Source organism: Juglans microcarpa x Juglans regia, chromosome 7D, assembly GCF_004785595.1.
Source record: "Juglans microcarpa x Juglans regia isolate MS1-56 chromosome 7D, Jm3101_v1.0, whole genome shotgun sequence".
Classification (NCBI taxonomy): domain Eukaryota; kingdom Viridiplantae; phylum Streptophyta; class Magnoliopsida; order Fagales; family Juglandaceae; genus Juglans; species Juglans microcarpa x Juglans regia.
In genome coordinates this window covers 1,984,707-2,003,221 of record NC_054606.1, presented here as the reverse complement: position 1 = coordinate 2,003,221, position 18,515 = coordinate 1,984,707, and the positions used below count along the sequence as shown (strand labels likewise).

The 18,515-nt window shown below is 40.3% G+C and overlaps 3 protein-coding genes, 1 non-coding gene and 1 pseudogene across 4 annotated transcripts; 3 read left to right on the top strand and 2 right to left on the bottom strand.

The window, feature by feature from the left end:
* The first annotated feature begins 592 nt into the window (after positions 1-592).
* LOC121239594 (pentatricopeptide repeat-containing protein At1g02150-like) lies at positions 593-4,172 on the top strand. Its single transcript, XM_041136869.1, has 2 exons — positions 593-1,115; positions 2,703-4,172. Exons 1-2 carry the CDS (start codon positions 747-749, stop codon positions 3,858-3,860), a joined length of 1,527 nt encoding a protein of 508 aa, XP_040992803.1. The 5' UTR covers positions 593-746; the 3' UTR covers positions 3,861-4,172.
* Positions 4,173-5,266: 1,094 nt separating this feature from the next.
* LOC121239429 lies at positions 5,267-5,791 on the bottom strand. The gene has a single exon (XM_041136680.1). The coding sequence runs from the start codon at positions 5,789-5,791 to the stop codon at positions 5,267-5,269; it is 525 nt and encodes a 174-aa protein (XP_040992614.1).
* A 1,616-nt stretch (positions 5,792-7,407) lies between these two features.
* Positions 7,408-7,965, top strand: LOC121239428. The gene has a single exon (XM_041136679.1). The coding sequence runs from the start codon at positions 7,408-7,410 to the stop codon at positions 7,963-7,965; it is 558 nt and encodes a 185-aa protein (XP_040992613.1).
* A 6,374-nt stretch (positions 7,966-14,339) lies between these two features.
* On the top strand, positions 14,340-16,679 carry LOC121239155 (annotated as a pseudogene).
* A 1,384-nt stretch (positions 16,680-18,063) lies between these two features.
* On the bottom strand, positions 18,064-18,135 carry TRNAW-CCA. The gene has a single exon. It is a non-coding gene; the product is annotated as a tRNA-Trp (tRNA).
* Positions 18,136-18,515: the final 380 nt, after the last annotated feature.

Here is an 18,515-nt window from a genome sequence, read left to right as displayed (position 1 = left end):
TTTTTTACAAATTTTTAAATATTATTATTTTAAGTTAAAAGGGAAAGAAAGTAACTTCCTTAACTATCATTAAAATATTTATCCTTATTTTACAAACATATAATATTTTTTATTTTTCCGTTTAATTATATAATTATATTGTTTTCTTATATAACACTAAAAATAACATACATGATTAGATGAGAAATGAGAGACTTCTTTAATAAAAGTTTGCTTAGTCCAAGCTATAAAATTTTGAGAATTATACAATCTACTACATTTAAATAGTAGAATTACATAGATAAAAAAAATGAAGTAAAATTAAGATTTTAAAATTTATATTTTAAATAAAACTATACCATGTAATAGTATATTCTAAATAAATATAGATAGAAGTCACTGTTAGAAGTAATTATTTTACATATATGATGTGGCATCATCTAGATCACATATCTCTCAAGTCTAAAATAAAAAAATAAAGCTAGATTATATATCTCTTAAATCTAAAATAAAAAAATTAAAAATTAAAAGTAGTTATATAATAAATATAAAGTATATATTATTACAGTAACTTCTCTGGCATTGGTCATTCAAAGAACTCGCAAGTGAAATGTAACAAGGGACTATGTTTCTTGTCCTGGGAAAAAACAAATTTGAGAAGTCCCTTGTTTGTTCCCAGGGCAAAGACCGACCCAGAAAATCAAATCCTCTCTTCACTCTTTCATAACATTGCACTTACATAAACATTCCAAAATCCCAACAAAAAAATGATTCTCAAACCCTATTTTCACCACTACAACGCTTCCCTCTCATCATCCCTCTCCTACTCCCGACCACTGCCATGCAGGGTTCCCACTTTGAGACTACCCAAAGATGCAAATTACCGGGGCGTGTCCATCCCCGTCACCTGCTCAACCTCAAGATTCCGCAGATATGGGACCGTGGACTTTGAGCGCATACCCACGGTGAAATGGAACGCCATATACAATAGCATATCGCTGATGGAAAACCCTGAGCTGGGCTCTGCGAGCGTTCTGAACCAGTGGGAGAAAGAGGGCAGGAAACTCTCAAAATGGGAGCTTTGTAGGGTGGTTAAGGAGTTGAGGAAGTACAAGAAGCACAAGCAAGCTCTTGAGGTTGAAAAAAATTATAGAAAACAATGATACCCTTTTTTTATTTAACGTGTTTGGTCTGTTTTACTGAACGGGCAGTGCTATTTTTCGGCCGAAAAGCCAAGCTCTTGGGTTATAACTGAGAAAAAGAATATGTTTTTGGTGTTTAGTGATTCTTTAGGTATTTGCTAAATGGGTAAGTGATATTTTTCTATATTAATTGGATAAATTGACTGGTTCGGTTAATGGGACAGCGTTGTTTTGTTGCATGTTTGTTCTCTATTTTGCTATGATCTTTCTGTTGAGCAAAAATCTGATTTCGTATTTGATATTGCATCTGATATATCAGTGTGTTTTGCCTAATGGGTATCCGTTGCTATTGGTGGAATTCCTTATAAATGATGTGCTGGTTCGATGGGATTGCGAGTTTGTGCATCATTTATGTTTCTTACTCTTTAGGTAAAAGCTACTTAATTGGTTATTTGGGGCTATGTTAACAAGCTCTGTAGATTTATCAGAAGTCAAGGAGAAGCCAGATGCGTTATTAACAAGTTTTGTATATTTGCAGTCTTATTCCACGCAAAAAAAAGAAAAGAAAAAAAAAAAGAAAAAAAAGAAAAGAAAGGATTTTGGCCAAATATTACAAATGATAATGTTCTCCAGTAGAGGCACAAAAAAATTCTCCTTGATCACTATTTTATGTAATGGATCACCTGTTTCTTGGTCTTCCAATAAATAGTGTACGTAGATGTTCTTGCATCAGATAGCAATTTTATATGCTCATCGGGGACCATCATTTTTATTTGGCTGCATTTCTTATTTGGCTTTCCTGTAAATCAAAGAATGAAGAGCATTTATTCTGCTGGGTTTTTCTGTTCAGAAGTTGCTTCATATTGGATTAGGTGGTAAAGTTTATTTGACTACATGCTAGAGTTATCATAAATGAGCATTTAGTTGAACTAATTCATTCTCTAAAGTCGCATGATAAGGTTTTCATTAGTTGTGCCGGATTTTTCTGTTCACAAGCTTCAATTTATTTGATGAGGGCATGAACTTCTAATTATTTATATGAATGGGTTGGTACACAGGCTATGCCTATTTCATTCGTATTAATATAATTACTTTTACTTATAAAGAAAAAAAAGTTATATGAATGGGTTGGTAGTAAGCGTAAATCATTAAAATAGTTCATTCTATGCATGTGACCTCTTGGAAGTTTCTGTTAATTGAATGCTGAGCCTTGAGGCATTGAGTTATGGCTCTTTTGTCCTTTTCGTTGATGAGCCATGTCAGGATACCTTATTTTTATCTTTTAGATGATATTAACCCCTAGGGGTTGGCTCAAGTGATAGGCATTGGGCTTGGGGGTATGCTCCCCCCAGATCTAAGGTTCAAATCCTATTGGGTGCAAAAAATCTCTGTGCATGATTGGATTAGGGGATTTTCCCCTTGAATTACCCTAGGTGCACTTGCAGAAAACTCATTGCTGAGAACCTGTGCACCCCTAGGATTAGTTGGGACGTTGTTCCCGGACACCCAATATCAAAAAATCTTTTGGATGATATGCCTTGTCTTGCATTATTCTCAGTTTTGAACTTTTATGATTTTCAGGTGTATGATTGGATGAATGACAGAGGAGAGAGGTTTATATTATCCACTAGTGATGCTGCAATTCAGTTAGATCTTATTGCCAAGGTTCATGGAGTTTCTGGTGCTGAAGATTATTTCATGAAGCTGCCAGATTCTTTGAAGGACAGGAGGATCTACGGAGCTCTTCTCAATGTGTATGTGAGGGCTACAATGAGAGAAGAGGCAGAATCGTTACTTGACAAAATGAGAATTAAAGATTATGCCACGCATTCACTTCCTTTCAATGTGATGATGACTCTCTATATGAACCTCAAGGAGTATGATAAAGTTGAGTCGATGGTTTCAGAAATGGTAGAGAAAAGCATACCGCTAGATATATATTCGTATAGTATTTGGCTATCATCTCGTGGATCACAAGGATCTGCAGAAAAGATGGAAGAAATATTTGAACAGATGAAACTGGACAGAACCATTAATCCCAACTGGAGTACATTCAGCACAATGGCTACAATGTACATTAAGATGGGGCAGTTTGATAAAGCTGAAGATTGCTTGAAGCAGGTGGAGAGTAGGATAAAAGGCCGGAATCGGATACCTTATCATTATCTCATAAGTCTTTATGGTAATGTTGGTAACAAAGAAGAGGCTTATCGTGTGTGGAAAGTTTACAAAACAAGTTTTCCAATTATTCCAAATTTGGGATACCATGTTATAATATCAACTCTTGTTAGGCTAGGTGATATCAAAAGGGCAGAAAAAATTTACGAGGAATGGTTACAGGTGAAATCATCTTTTGACCCTAGAATTGGAAATCTTCTCATGGGTTGGTATGTTAGGGAAGGAAGTTTGGATAAAGCTGAGAGTTTCTTCAACCATATGATCGAAGTCGGAGGAAAGCCAAATTCAAGTACATGGGAGATTCTTGTTGAGAGGCACATGGGAGAGAAGAGGATTTCGGAGGCTTTATCCTGCTGGAAAGAAGCTTTTATGGCTGCACGATCAAAGAGTTGGAGGCCAAAGCCTGTCAATGTGTCTGCCTTCTTTAAGCTCTGCGAAGAAAAAGATGACACAGAAAGCAAGGAGGTTTTGGTTGGACTATTGAGGCAATCAAGATATCTTGAAGATGAAGCATATGCATCACTCATTGGTTTATCACTTGGAGACAGCGGGGGCAGATAAGGATGGGTCTGAAGTGCTTCCCAACCAATTTTAGAGTCGCCTGTGATACTTCTGGTTCTGTTATCTACGTAAGGTGCAGGGAAGTTCTTACTGGGGATAGGTATGCATCACTCATTGGGTTATCACTTGGAGACCAAAAGATCCCTTATGTATTGACTCTTCATGTAATTCTCAGCACTTTGTTACGAATTAAACTGACGAGAGAAAGAAGCTTCTAAGCTAGAGGAAATGTGAAACAACAAAAAAGAAAAGGAATATGTTAAGAGCTAGCTTTACTTTTAATTAATTTCATTTCTCGAGACTTTTCGTTGAGATTCCTCTTCTTCGATCTTCTTTTTTTCTGAAAATAATTTTGGTAGACATGTTATATACACACACACAAGTCCCTTGTAATTTCGGTCAGTCATCCGATCATAGTTTTGATGTGAAAATCTCTTGTTCTTCTGTTTTCAAGCCTATTTTTCCTTGTTCTTCCAATGTATTATCATGATCCGGAAATCTGATTCCTAACGGATGAGTGTAAGCGCGAGGAGTCTGATTAATTTGAAGTTTATGGGGTGGATTAATGGAGGTGATCACAGGGGGAGAGGGATATGGAGGAAGATCATTATGATCAGGGTGGACGCATACAGAGCTAGAAGGCAATAAATTTACTGATGGCTTAGCAAATTTAGGTTCTGATGGTTCTTCTGCATTTTACTCCTCTATTGATCAGATTCCTAAGCAACTAATTAATTGGTCATTACATTTAGCTATAGTTTTGAGATTTTAGCTGAAGAATACTATTTAGCAAACTTGAGGCTTTTGTGGCCGCATAAATCTATTCGCTAAATTTCTTAACTCATTTTATTTCATCATATTTAATTATTATAATTTTTTTAAATTCTCACACAAAATAAAATAAATAATTCAACTTTTTTAAATCTTAAAACAAAAATAATATTAAAAGAATATATTTTAACAATATTTATTCAATTTTTAATTTTTATCTTATCTCATCTATGAAAACAAATGAGGCAAGACAAAACTTAACTGATAAAACATAAAGATGAAAGTTTTTGTGAGGGAACAAAAGCGGCTAAGCTCAGTTTGGATTGGGAAACACTCTCAATCTATCTCATTTCATCTCATCTCACCATTACAACTTTTACAAATTCTAAAATAATAATAATATTAAAAAATACTATTCTAACAATATTTTATTTAACTTTTAACTTTTATCTTAACTCACTATCTAAACCTTACCTAATAGAGAATTAAATGCTTGAGATTGAGAAGAAATAGAAGAGTATTAGATTTAGAAATAAAGACACAAAACTCCTCCAAATTGATGAAAACAAAAGAGAGAAAGATAAGAAGAGTACACACGAATTCAACGCTAAAAAACTTCATCAGAATCCTGGGCATCAACAACCCGCGGGTGAGTCCTCAGCTGCAGATGATTTCTTTAATAAGTACTTGATAAAGATTCGAATACAAAACCTCATTGCAAAAGGCACAGCAGCTGCGATCAGAATATAGCGAAACTTCATCGATTCCTTGGGCGTGACAGCGAATACAGCAGACCCATATGTTACAATCATTGAAGCCGTGGCAACCACCACTTCGAGATGAAAAGGGAATCTGTATGTTAGGGACATTATGACCAAGACTGAAGCTGAAAATGCCAAAGAGTTGGAAATCAAGAAAATATAATAAGCTTGTTTTTCAGATGCATAAATGGCTCTCCCCGCTTTGTGTCCATCTTTGTTATCTTGCCAAACTCCCCCAGGAGGGTTGACCCCAGCTTGAAAGGTCACTGCAGCAATCAGAGTGGCAACTATTAAGAGAACGTTCCAAGCATCTCCTGGAGAGTCTCTGCCTTCCTCAAACTGGAAGTACCTGAACGAGCTCTTGCTCCTTACAGTGCTTTTTTTGGATTGATTATCCATTTTTTTTGTCTGTCGAAGCAATGATATATGGTTTGCTTTTAAATGATTCGACGGATGAGTCTTGTTCATCATTGATCTGCTGCTTTATATAATATTATAAGTTCAATCTTACCAGTAACACACGAGGCAGAGATAAGGCTCAATGCTTCGTCGTTATGGGCGATAACTTTTATGGCTAAGAAATTAGAAGGGTAAGGCCGGCCGAGGAAAAAAACAAATTATATGGAACGCCGTTCCCTGAAGAAGGTGGGGATTCCGGGGACTTGAGAGTTAAAAGACCTTGTAATTAATCTTGTTGTTGCCAGTAGTTATATATATGTATATATCTGTGTGTGGAGAGAGAGAGAGAGAGAGAGAAGATCGAACTGATGACATTGGTGGAAAATAATTATCTAGGTGAACACATGATCAAATTAAGGAGAAAAACACACATCATTGTGCTACATCATTAGTTTATTTGTCATGCAATTTGGTAAGAGAAAGCTAGGAATCATATTAATTTATTGACAACAAGTCGGCAGTTTCATCGGGAAAAGATCTGGTCTTCTATGATCGGACTCTGCGTAGCTATAACAAACACTTTTGTAGATTTTTTTTTTTTTTTTTTATGGTTAAAACATTTCTTTATATAATAACAAGCTTATTAAATGTGATTTATTTTCATCAAGCTCATGTTCATGTACTGAGGAAATATCAGTACTATCGATCATGCACGTACAATTACTTCATAAATGCATTTCTTCCTAAACTCATACGCATGAACTTTTGGGGAGGGAAGGGAGTACTAAAGCTGGCCAGTTATTGATTAATGCTACGTATAGTCGTGGAGTATACAAGCGCCGTATAACTATTTTGAAAATTTTAATTTTTTTTTTATGTGAATCATGTATTTATTCATTTTTTTAAAAATGATTACACGACGTTTACATACTCACAACTGCAACTATCATTTCTATGTAAACTTGATTAGTTATTCACTTGAAGTCGAAGATATTATGTACAAAAAGGCTCTGCCTAGCTACCATGACGATTAGGCCAGTTATCTGTTTGTTGTTACTCATGCATGGACACTACCAAACATCAGAGAACCAATATAAAAGAACCACTTAACTATCATTTTCTTTTCTTTTTCTTTTTCCTGCATCCAGGGCACGTTTACAAAGACTCGAATCAACTTGCCCATGTTGATGTACCTCATGTCATAAGGAAAAGACGTTTACCCAAATATATATCGTCACACCTCTATACGACATAGATCACAGCTATTTGAAACTTATTTTTCCAGATGTCGTTGGTTCTTGATTCTTCTATCATTCACAAACAACACCATGAGACCAAGACTATATACAAAGGTCTTGAGGCCCCGGAGTCCCTACTTTTTTCTGAAAAAGGCATTCAATATAATTTCTTTTCGCGTCCACTTTGCCCCGCTAATGTCTTAGCCACAAAAGACGTGGCCCATATAGTTAAAGCTTCCTAGTGCCGCCACCGATCTTTCTGAAAAGATAGGAGTTAAACACAAAAGCAGCAAATATATAAATGAAGAACAGACTCATCCGTGGAATCATTTTAAAAGCAAACCACATATCAGTGCTTAATTTTGACAGGGAAAAAAAATGGATAATCAATCCAAAACCACTACAAGGAGCAAGAGCTCGTTCAGGCACTTTCAATATGAGGAAGACAGGGACTCACCAGGAGATGCTCGGAACGTTCTCATAGTAGTTGCCACGCTGATTGCTGCAGTAGCCTTTCAAGCTGGGGTGAACCCTCCTGGGGGAGTTTGGCAGGATGATAAAGATGGACACAAAGCTGGGAGGGCCATTTATGCAACTGAAAAAGAAGCTTATTATGTTTTCTTGATTTCAAACACTTTGGCCTTTTCAGCTTCACTCTTGGTCATCGTGTACTTAACATACAGGTTTCCTTTCCATCTTGAAGTGTTGATTGCCACGGCGTCTATGATTGTAACATACGGGTCTGCTGTATTCGCTGTCACTCCCAAGGACTCCGTGAGGTTTCGCTATATTCTGATCGCTGCTGCTGTTCCTTTTGCAATGAGGCTTTTGATCCGAGTGTTCGTCAAGTTTAGAAGCTGTTCAGGACGTTTAGATAGATTTTCAGGATCGATCTCGGGTTTGTTGATGTCATTACAAGAAAATGTTTATTTGTGATCAATTATTTCCAACAAAAATAATTATTTCCTGTAAAAATAAATCTACTTTTGTCTCAAATAGTCGTTATCATCCCAAATGATCTGTGCTTGCTTTTTTTGTAGTGTGTCCAGGCTTTATGAAGCGTATATATTCGTGTCTTCTCTCTCTGTGTTCTTGTTTGGAGGAGTTTAGTACGAGTCCTGTGATTATCAAATTAGTATTATAGCTACGTATTGTTCATGTTGATTAGCCACTCGTATCATGTCCGTGTAATGTTTAATAAAATTTGATTACATGTATCTTTCTGTAATATATGGATCCTATATGTATTAAGGCCAAGATCCACATTGTCTATCAACAGCAATTAATACTGAGAATCCACAAATATTTTCTCGACGGAGGATGGTTCCTTGCACATCATTCGATTTTTAATTACAGGGATGCAAATGACATAAGATAACCCAATAGTCCTAGCAGTAGATGATGGATACTAGGCACTGTGCATTAGGGGTGTGCAAAATTCCGAGAATTCCGACTCCGTCCGACCTCCGCTCCGACGCCGACTCCGACGGAGTCGGAGTTGTCGGAATTCGGAGTCGGAATTCAGAACTACTCCGACTAGTGATTCGGAAGCGGAGTCGGAGTCGGAGCTCCATGTAGCTCCGACTCCGACTCCGAATTTTTTTTTAAACCCAGCTGTAAAACGACGTCGTTTTAAACTGGGTTTAAAAAAAAATTATTGAACGACACCGTTCCACTTAATATGGAACGGCGTCGTTTCATATGTCTTCCTAAGGAAGCCTCATGAGCCTCATACGTTCCCCTTCCCCCCCCTTCTTCTTCCTTCTCCAGTTCTTCTTCTTCTTCCTTCTCCCTTCTCTCTCGCGTCTCCCGTCCCAGTGACTGAACCATCCCTTCTCTCTCGCGTCTTCTGTCCTAGTGCCAGCGTGCCGCCGTTCGTCGTTGCTCCTCCGTGCCGCCGTTCCTCGTTGCTCCTCTATTCAGCTTCCACCTACGGTGAGCCCTAAATTTAATTCAAGCACGTCTCTTATGAATTGGAGCCAGTAGTTGTGATTCTTGTGAATTGGTTGTATTGAATATTCAATATAGTCCCAACACGGCGCTCAAAACCCTGAATTTTACATTGTATTGCAGACTTGCGCTCGAGCGAGGTGTCGAGCGCAAGTCGAGCGCACGTTGTATTGAACATTGGCTCGAGCGCCACGTCGAGCGCAAGTCGAGCGCATCCTCTCTGGATGGGTTCTGCTCGAGTGCCAAGTCGAGCGTATTTCGAGCGAACCTCTCTGGATGGATTCTGCTCGAGCGCCATGTCGAGCTCAAGTCGAGCGAACCTCTCTGTATGGGTTCTGCTCGAGCGCCACGTCGAGCGCATTTCGAGCGAACCTCTCTGGATGGATTCTGCTCGAGCGCCATGTCGAGCGCACGTCGAGCGAACCTCTCTGGATGGATTCTGCTCGAGCGCCATGTCGAGCGCATTTCGAGCGAACCTCTCTGGATGGATTCTGCTCGAGTGCCACGTCGAGCGCACGTCGAGCGGACCTCTCTGGATGGGTTCCGCTCGAGCGAACGTCGAGCGCACGTCGAGCGAACCTCTCTGGATGGGTTCCGCTGAGTCGAGCGCAAGTCAACCGAACCTCGATGTAATAATACATCGATACAATAATATATTATGATACAATAATACATGTCCTATTGTATAATACAATAGCCTAGTTTATTTTTAAACTAATTTTTTGCTTCTAATTTAATTTTTTCAGCTTCATTGATTGTGATATGGATCCTAGACATAGTGGAGATGATCGTCCACAAAGGAATGTGGCGGATGCCAATGCTACAACTCCTACACCGGTGGGTACTTCCACCCCTAGAGCCACATCTAGGGCAGCTACATCTAGAGCAGCTACATCTTGTGCGAGTAGTCGACTCCCACTCCCAGTTGATATAGAGAATGAGGATATGTTCAACGAAGAGGAGGAGATGCCCATTGAGCAAGATCAACCACCACGACCTTCTAAAAAGAGGTCGTGGACATGGGAGCATTTCACCAAAATTCCTGGTGAAATTGCGAACCCAGTAGCAAGATGTCATTACTGTGGATCACTTTGTGGATGCCATTCGAAGAAGCAAGGTACCAGTGTGTTAATAGCACATCTAAATGGTTGTCAACGATATAAGATAGCGAAGGGATTGCAAGCCACTGATCAGACCAACCTCAGTTACCAAACTTCTACAGCCACTGATGGTACACAGACTAAGAAATTGGTCATCCCTCAATACAGTGAGAAGATGTTGAGGGACATGCTTGCAGAGATGATAATTACTGATGAGATGCCATTTACCACAGTCGAGAAAATAGGCTTTCGAAAGTTTCTAAATTTTGTTGAGCCACGATTTCCCATTCCATCACGGTATACAGTGATGCGAGATTGTATGAAGAGACATGCGAAGGACAAGGAGGAGATGAGGAAGATGTTTATTACCACTGGCCAGAGAGTGTCTTTTACGACTGACACATGGACTTCCATACAGAACGTCTGCTACATGTGTATCACAGCACACTACATTGACAGTGAATGGATTTTGCATAAAAAAATTATTGGTTTTAAAGAAATTGTGGATCATAAAAGTGCATCCATTGGGGCGAAGATGGATGATTGTTTAAAGGACTGGGGAATTCGAAAAGTGCTGTGTATTACAGTTGACAATGCCAGTGCGAATGAAACAGCAATTGATTGGTTTAAGCGGAACACGACGGTGAGAGATGATGTCATTCGGGCCCACGAGTTTATTCACGTTCGATGTTGTGCTCATATCATTAACATCATAGTTGTTGAGGGATTAAAAGAGGTTCATGATTCCATAACCCGAGTCCGCAACATTGTACGATATGTGAGGGATTCCCCTCAAAGGCTTGCCAAGTTTAAGGCAATAGCAGAAGATCTGAAAATTGAATGTTCTAGTATGCTGTGCTTGGACGTTCCGACTCGATGGAATTCTACATACATGATGTTGGATGTGGCACAGAAGTACCAAAAAGCATTCGAGCGGATGGAGGTCGAGGATGGGGGCCTGAGGTATGCTTTGTTGGAGCCAGCAGGACAGGGGCTCGGTGCGCCGGACGCACATGATTGGACCAGTGTGAGTTATTTTGTTGAATTTTTAAGAACTTTTTATGAGATAACCATGCGGCTATCTGGATCCAAATATACGACTGCGAACTCATTTTTCAACGAGCTCTCGGAGCTTCACTTCCAGTTGGAAAATAGTTGTACTGACTCTGCTGGATTGTTATCTGCTATGGCTACGAGGATGAAGATCAAATATGATAAATATTGGGGGAATATTGAGAAGATAAATAGATTGCTATTTGTAGCTGTGATCTTTGACCCCCGAGTTAAGTTGGCCGTTCTAGAATTTTGGGTAAATTCCGTCCTCGGGGCAGTGAAGGCTGCAGAGTTTATTAAATTGCTAAAAAGTGATGTTGATGACTTATATCATCACTACAGTACTAGTGCTCAGCCTTCATCCGCAGTTGGTAGCTCCTCACATTCGAGGCCGACAGGATTGACAGTTTCCTCAGGTGATATTGACCCATCTGTAGGGGTTAGAGGCAATCGTATTATACAGCAGTATCATCAACTCATGTCAACAAGGAATATTATGCATTGTATATCTGAGGTTGAACGATATTTTATGGAAGCTGTCGAGGCACCTAGTGATGTATTTCAGTTATTAACTTGGTGGAAAGTTAATTCCACCAAGTATCCAGTCCTTTCCCGTGTGGCCCGAGATGTGCTAGACATTCATGTCACTACAGTTGCCTCAGAGTCGGCATTTAGCACTGGAGGTCGCGTGTTGGATGCTTATCGGAGTTCATTGTCACCGTCAACCGTAGAGGCCCTCGTTTGCACACAGAATTGGATAAGTGAAACGCCTATTGGACTAGATACCGTTGGCGTTGATGCCGAGAGCTATAGGCTTGAATCGGGTAAGTTTATATGCTTTTAAATGATGATTTAATTATTTTTAATGTTTCTAACTTCTAATTTTTATGATTTTATAGATCTAATTGTGAACCCTAACATAATTACCGATGATTGAGAGTCTGGAACGGACGCTACTTGAGAGTTGGGATGGAGTTGGGAGAACCTCCTTTCTTGGTAAGAATCAAATTATTCTTTTACCGTATTTAATTTTTTATTATCAATTTTTTTTCATCTATTGATTGCTACTTTCTATCTTCATTTCAGGCATGACCAATGGAACAAAAATTATTTGACTGAAATCCGTGTTTAATCGAATTGTAGTTATATTTCAAATTATAGTCATATTGTTATTACGTTAATAATGAGACTGTTATAACTTATGGCTACATCATACATGTTATTTACTTTTTAAACTATTTATATAGTTATATTTATGTAGTCATATCCCGAGCAAAGACGTGAGATAAGTACTCTTTATTCTATAATTTCTATTAGTACTTATTCATCCTCTCTCAAACGTTTAGAATTTATTATCCAACTGAAATTAATCGAATTATAGAAATTCGTACCATCATTCTTTTTTATAAAATTTTAAATTTATGTAATTTTCAACTCATGAGTCATGAGCACTTTTAATGCTAAATTTCAGGCGGATATAAAACAAATTAAAGATATAATCAAAATTCAGTTACAAAATCAGAACGAATATTTAAATTATTGAAAACTCTTGAATAAACCAAATATTTGTAGATCGTTTCACTTTAAAAAAATATATATATGTTGCTCACTATCTGAAACGAAATTGAACAATAAAATTTAAATAATAATAAAAAAAAAAACAAAATTTTGTGAGGAGTTCGGAAATTATGTTCGGAGTCGAAGCTCCGACCTCCGTTCGGAGTTCCGATCGGAGTTCGGAGCTCCGACCTCCGATCGGAATCGGACTCCGACTACCTTCGGAGTCGGAGTCGGAGGGAAAATCCGCCTCCGACTTGAGTCGGAGTTGGAGGTCGGAAATGACATCTCCGACTCCGTCGGAGTCGGAGCCCCTACTGTGCATACTGACCTGATCCATTTCCACAACCTCATAATTACATGTGAATGACTCGCTCCTTAGATAACCTGTGGGCAGCCTAATCAAACACATTTCACATCTCAAACTTGTAGACAGCATAGCAATTGATTAGAGGCTTCTATTAATTGCCCAAATCTACACCGGGCAGACTAATTGCCCAAAATCCCAACAAAAACGAATTGTAGTTAATGCTCCCCGTCATCAATACCATGTGCGAGCATGGTATGGTCAGGGAGATGTTTGCTAATCAACAGCCACATCTCATTTAACTTTCATTGTGCCTACCGTGAAGGGAGTAATTCCTTTGGGCCAGACCAGGAGAAAAGCGCAAGTCAAAATCCAGATGTGAGTTATGGGCAAGGCCGAGTGGGCTAGGAAGGATTGGGTCGGATCCAGGGCTTGAGATCTAGGCTGGACCATGCACACATCAAAAGTTCAGCTAGAAGACATAAGAAAGACTTAAAGAAGGAATGTCGCATTCAATACAACCTAGGGATGTCCAGGATAATTCACACCATGCATTAATGAAACAGAAGACACTTAAGGAAGAAGGCTCGCCACATTCAATACAAGGAAATGAAGCTTAGGGAAAAAGGCACGCTGCATTAATGAGATGGGGGAAACTTAGAGAAGAAAAACATGCCGCATTCAATGCAACCAAGAGCTCAGAACACCCACATCAAACCTAAGTACCTTATAGCCCGGCGAGTAGGCAGCATGAACACACGATCTCCTATAGAGCAACACTCCGCTACCATGGAGATCAGGTCGGCAGGCATAAATAAACGCATCCTGCAACCGACAAGAAAGTTAACATCTACACATATCTTTACTATTATTCTCTCTCTTCATGTCTTACATCAAAACTAACTTAAGCATCGGAGATACAATGGACCCCGAGGTCCCTTTCTCCAATGTGCAGGTAATAGTCCGAGTGCTGTCAACATGGAGTCGTCCAAGCTTGAAAAACACGACATCAACCTTTGGAGCTTTTCTCATTTATGTCCACCCATCTGATCTAATTCCTTTCCATTGCTCTCATATTATCGGTTAGGGCTTCTTTTGCACTTGCAACCAATTTAGAGAGGTGTGGAAAAATCTCGTTGGGCCTAGCTCAATCCAGTACACAGATTTCTCTCTCTTTTTTTATTTTTTTTCTCTCTCTTTTTGCTGAAATACACTTGTGAATTTCTCAGTCCAATTCTTGCCCCTTTCCATCCGGCATCCACAGAATCATTTGGAAGGTCCGAATATGGTGAAAACCTACCTTGCAGTGCCCCCCCCCCCCCCCCCCCCCCCAAACGGTCCAACACCAAGGCACCAAGGAAGGTGTCTACATATCCAACAGGCTCCCATGTGCCTAACTGGGCTTGGCCTTTTGAGGATTCTGTGTTGGGCAGAAAAGGACAAGAGAGCAGCAACCCCAAATTGTTTCGGCACTCAAAGCTCCATCCGAAGTTGAAGCCAAACCACAAGTCTATCAACCCCCGTGTAGTTAAAGGAGGAAAACCAACGAATTCCAAACCAAACCTAACGCCCAAACGCCAACCGAACCAGATGGAAGTTTTGGCTGCCGAACATCGGGTGTTGACGGTTCCACCATATAGCATAGCTATCATGCTACTTACCCAACGTTGCTTTCAACCACCCCTTCTCTCTCTCTCTCTCAAAAATGCCACCCAAAAATAAGTCACAGCCACCTACGCCCACCCCGTGCGGTTGATTACATGACACTGTTTGATCGTACGAATGATATCTATCCCATATTTTGTGAAGAAAGACTTTGATGATGATAGTGGCCCCAAAGTCAGAGGTGGACCTATATAGACAGACAGACAGACAGAGAATTGGTGCGGGAGAAGGGTGCGCAGCCTATCACACCCTTCCCCCACGGTGCACGTTAGCCCTCCCCCACCCCCTCCACCTAAGCGGTGGCCTCCTCATCCATCTAGATAGATCTCAAAATCAGCCGCACACTCCTCCCTCCACCTCAATATGTCACCAAACACCACTTTCTTCCTTATCTCCTCCACTCCCTCATCTCCTTCTCCACCCTTGTACCCCACCACAACCTCTCTGCTTTTCCCTCTTTCTATTCTGCGCCACCCACCTTATCCTTCTTCCCCACCCTGATTTCCCAACCACCACCTCTACTTCCATTTCCTCCGCTTTCCAACCTGCGCTGCCTTTCTTATCCTCACCCCTGGATTCTCAATAAGAACGAGAAAAGAACCTTCTTTTCCGTTATCCTCCACCATGGCTTCCTCATCCTCGCCGCCACCCGCAGACGACGCCGCCGCACCCACCACTCCTTCGGGCCCACCCACTGCCGTGGGTATAACGCTGTCGCTACCCGCACCCCCACTGCCTCAATCCGAGACGCAACCGCCCGCATCATCAGCCACCACCGCATCCCGCCGCCTCCCGCCGCCCTGCTGGTCCCACGACGAGACGGTCGCTCTGATCGACTCGTACCGCGACAAGTGGTACTCCCTCCGCCGCGGAAACCTCAAGGCTACCCATTGGCAGGAGGTGGCCGACTCCGTGGCCCGCCGCTGCTCCGCGGCCTCCCCTCCCAAGACCGCCGTCCAGTGCCGTCACAAGATGGAGAAGCTCCGCAAGCGCTACCGTACAGAGCTTCAGCGCGCCCGCTCCATGCCCGTTTCTCGGTTCACCTCCTCCTGGGTCCACTTCAAGCGCATGGACGCCATGGAAAAGGGCCCCTCCTCCGGATCCTCCAAAAAAACGCGTGAACGTGTCCGACAGCGACAACGATAACGACATCGACGCCGAAGATGACGAAGATCAGGATTTGTACGAAGAATTCAAGAATGGAGGAGGTCCCAATATGAGGCATATGAGTAAATTGTATAGGAATAATGGGATTGGGGGTGGCAGCGGTGGTGGTGGGGGTGGTAGTGGAGGAAGTGGGTTTCGGATCAGAATCCCGTCCGGGGTGAGTATAGCGCAGCCCGGGTCGAAATATTTCGGCAAGGCTGAGCACAAGTATAACTCTAATCCTAATTCAACCCCTAACCCTAACCCTAGTTCAAGTTCTGGCGGTAATTTTGGGGCCAGGGTTTTGAGGGAGTGTAATTCGGCAGGGTCGGGGAAGAAGGAGAGGGACCCGGTGACGGAGATGGTGTCGGCGATAAAGGTATTAGGAGACGGGTTTGTGAAGATGGAGCAGATGAAGATGGAGATGGCGAGGGAGATTGAGGCGATGCGGATGGAGATGGAGATGAAGCGTACCGAGATGATCTTGGAGTCGCAGCAGCGGATTGTGGAGGCGTTTGCCAAGGCCTTCTCGGAGAAGAAGAAGAAGAAGGCAAAGCGAATGCCCTCCCCGGAGTCTTAGAATGCCTTTTTGTACTTGGATTTTATGGGTTTCTTGGCCATGTTATTCTCCCAGAAGAAGGGTCTTTGTTTCTGTAATTTTTTCTTCTGTTAGCAATTGAGAATTTGGGAGTGGTTTGGTATCAGACATTCGTGGAGCTTGCTCAGCAGGCCCAGTGACAGAGATGATTTGAGTTTCCTAGTTTAGTCGTCATGTTTTATTTGGCTTATGCCACTTTTCTTAGAATTAGTATAACTATGTGGAACCTAACTAGCTGTAGCTTGATTTTCACTTAAAACGTTGCTTTATTGTCGATTCTGTGTTTTGATTCCTAGCTTATTAGGAACAAGCTGTGTCTGCTTAAATAGTATTTTTTTTTCTAATGCTAGTTCTGCATTTCTAACTTCACTGGGCGATGTTTTATTCTCAGTATTGTTCATTTCTGTGGCGTTACCATGTTTTGTTTCTCTTGATCTGAAGTTGCTAATCTTTTGTTGATTAGTGTGACGCCGTGTTGATTGGTAAAGACTCCTGGACTTGCAATTCCTTTCACATGTTTCTGTAGTTGCTTTCTATGATGATGGAGCCTCAAATTTTCATGGGTGTGTTTGTTAGACTTGAGAGATCTCATGGCTCATAAATCGAATTATATTGCCTGATCGACATGAAAAGATTTGAAAACATGAAAAAGAACATTTGGCTTGATTCGGATCATAGTGTTTAAGCATATATCCATGAGGATTTGGCACCCCGCTGCTCCTGCACATCACATTGCCTCAGAAAAATTTTCCATTACCACCGGATGAGCTTTAGATCTAAGCACCACTTTGGCGATAAAACACTGTAATCTCTATTTCAATCAAGAGCCAACTAATAATGGTGATTGCTGCAGATGCAAGCACTGAACTGGGCAAGTATGTGAAAGCCACTTTCATGTCTTTCCAGTGTAATGTCTGTCTATGAAGCCAAATCTGGATTTCCCAAAGGGTAATATTCAAGGATAAATGGTGTTTCAGGTTGGCTAAAGTCCTCTCCATTAAAGACCGGGTTAACCAAGATCCTCTTCATACTTGTTGTATATGCAATATGCATGCTTTATTGGTTGAGCAGAGAGCTATGTGCCATTGATGAACTGACGAGAAATTCAGTATCATTAGCAGTCGCACTGGGAAAAGTTTTCAACGTCACGTTCGGAACCAAACAATGAGAATTTCAAAGATGGCAGTAGAATATTCATTAAAGGCTCCGAGAAGAACTCAGTTCAATCTAATTTTAAATTGAATTTAACATCTAAGCATCAAACTCTCAAACTATTAAATTCATCTCAACTCAAAACTTCTTTACACATGAGACCTATAATTTTTTTTAATTCAATACTTTTTTACACGCATAACTCATAACCTTTTTTAATTTCTCATAAATATATCTAAATTTATCTTAACATCTAAATATATTTAAACACATCTTAGATGGACCTCATAAAATTTATTTCACCATCTCAATTCATTACTATTTATAAAAAGTTCAATTTGACTTAACATTCAAACGCAACCTAAGTTTACTTAGATGAAAAGGGTGTGTTTCAAATAAAAGAGAGAGAAGTGCTATCGCATGAGGCCTTTACACGAGGTTTCCTAAGGCTTTCCGATATAGGATATTTCAGGAGAAAAATGGCAAAAACAGATGCGGATGGAAATTGAACCCGACGTGAATCGAACACGCAACCTTCTGATCTGGAGTCAGACGCGCTACCATTGCGCCACGGATCCCACCTGCTTTGCTAACATTACAATGTGTTTATTATACTAACGCTATTCTTGGACTTTTTAGCTAATGCGTACTTTTTCAGTTTTAGCTGAACTGCTTCACGTACTCACGATGCATTTAGAGTGTATTTGAATATTGAAATGAGGTGAGTTAAGTTAAATTAAAATGATAAAATATTATTAAAATATTATTTTTTAATATTATTATTATTTTGAGATTTGAAAAAGTTGAATTATTTATTATATTTTGTATTAAAATTTAAAAAAGTTGTAATGATGAGTTGAGATGAATTGAAAATAATTAAGGAACCAAACGAAGCCTTAATATTTCTGAAGAAATAATATCACTTGCTGCTATTAACAATTGAGTAGGCTACCAGCAG

Excerpts from the sequence above, each read along its gene's own strand:
- LOC121239594 (XM_041136869.1), top strand. The coding sequence starts at position 747 with ATGATTCTCAAACCCTATTTTCACCACTACAACGCTTCCCTCTCATCA. Across the intron at positions 1,116-2,702 it reads AGCACAAGCAAGCTCTTGAG|GTGTATGATTGGATGAATGA; the intron begins GTTGAAAAAAAT and ends TATGATTTTCAG.
- LOC121239429 (XM_041136680.1), bottom strand. The coding sequence starts at position 5,791 with ATGGATAATCAATCCAAAAAAAGCACTGTAAGGAGCAAGAGCTCGTTC.
- LOC121239428 (XM_041136679.1), top strand. The coding sequence starts at position 7,408 with ATGGATAATCAATCCAAAACCACTACAAGGAGCAAGAGCTCGTTCAGG.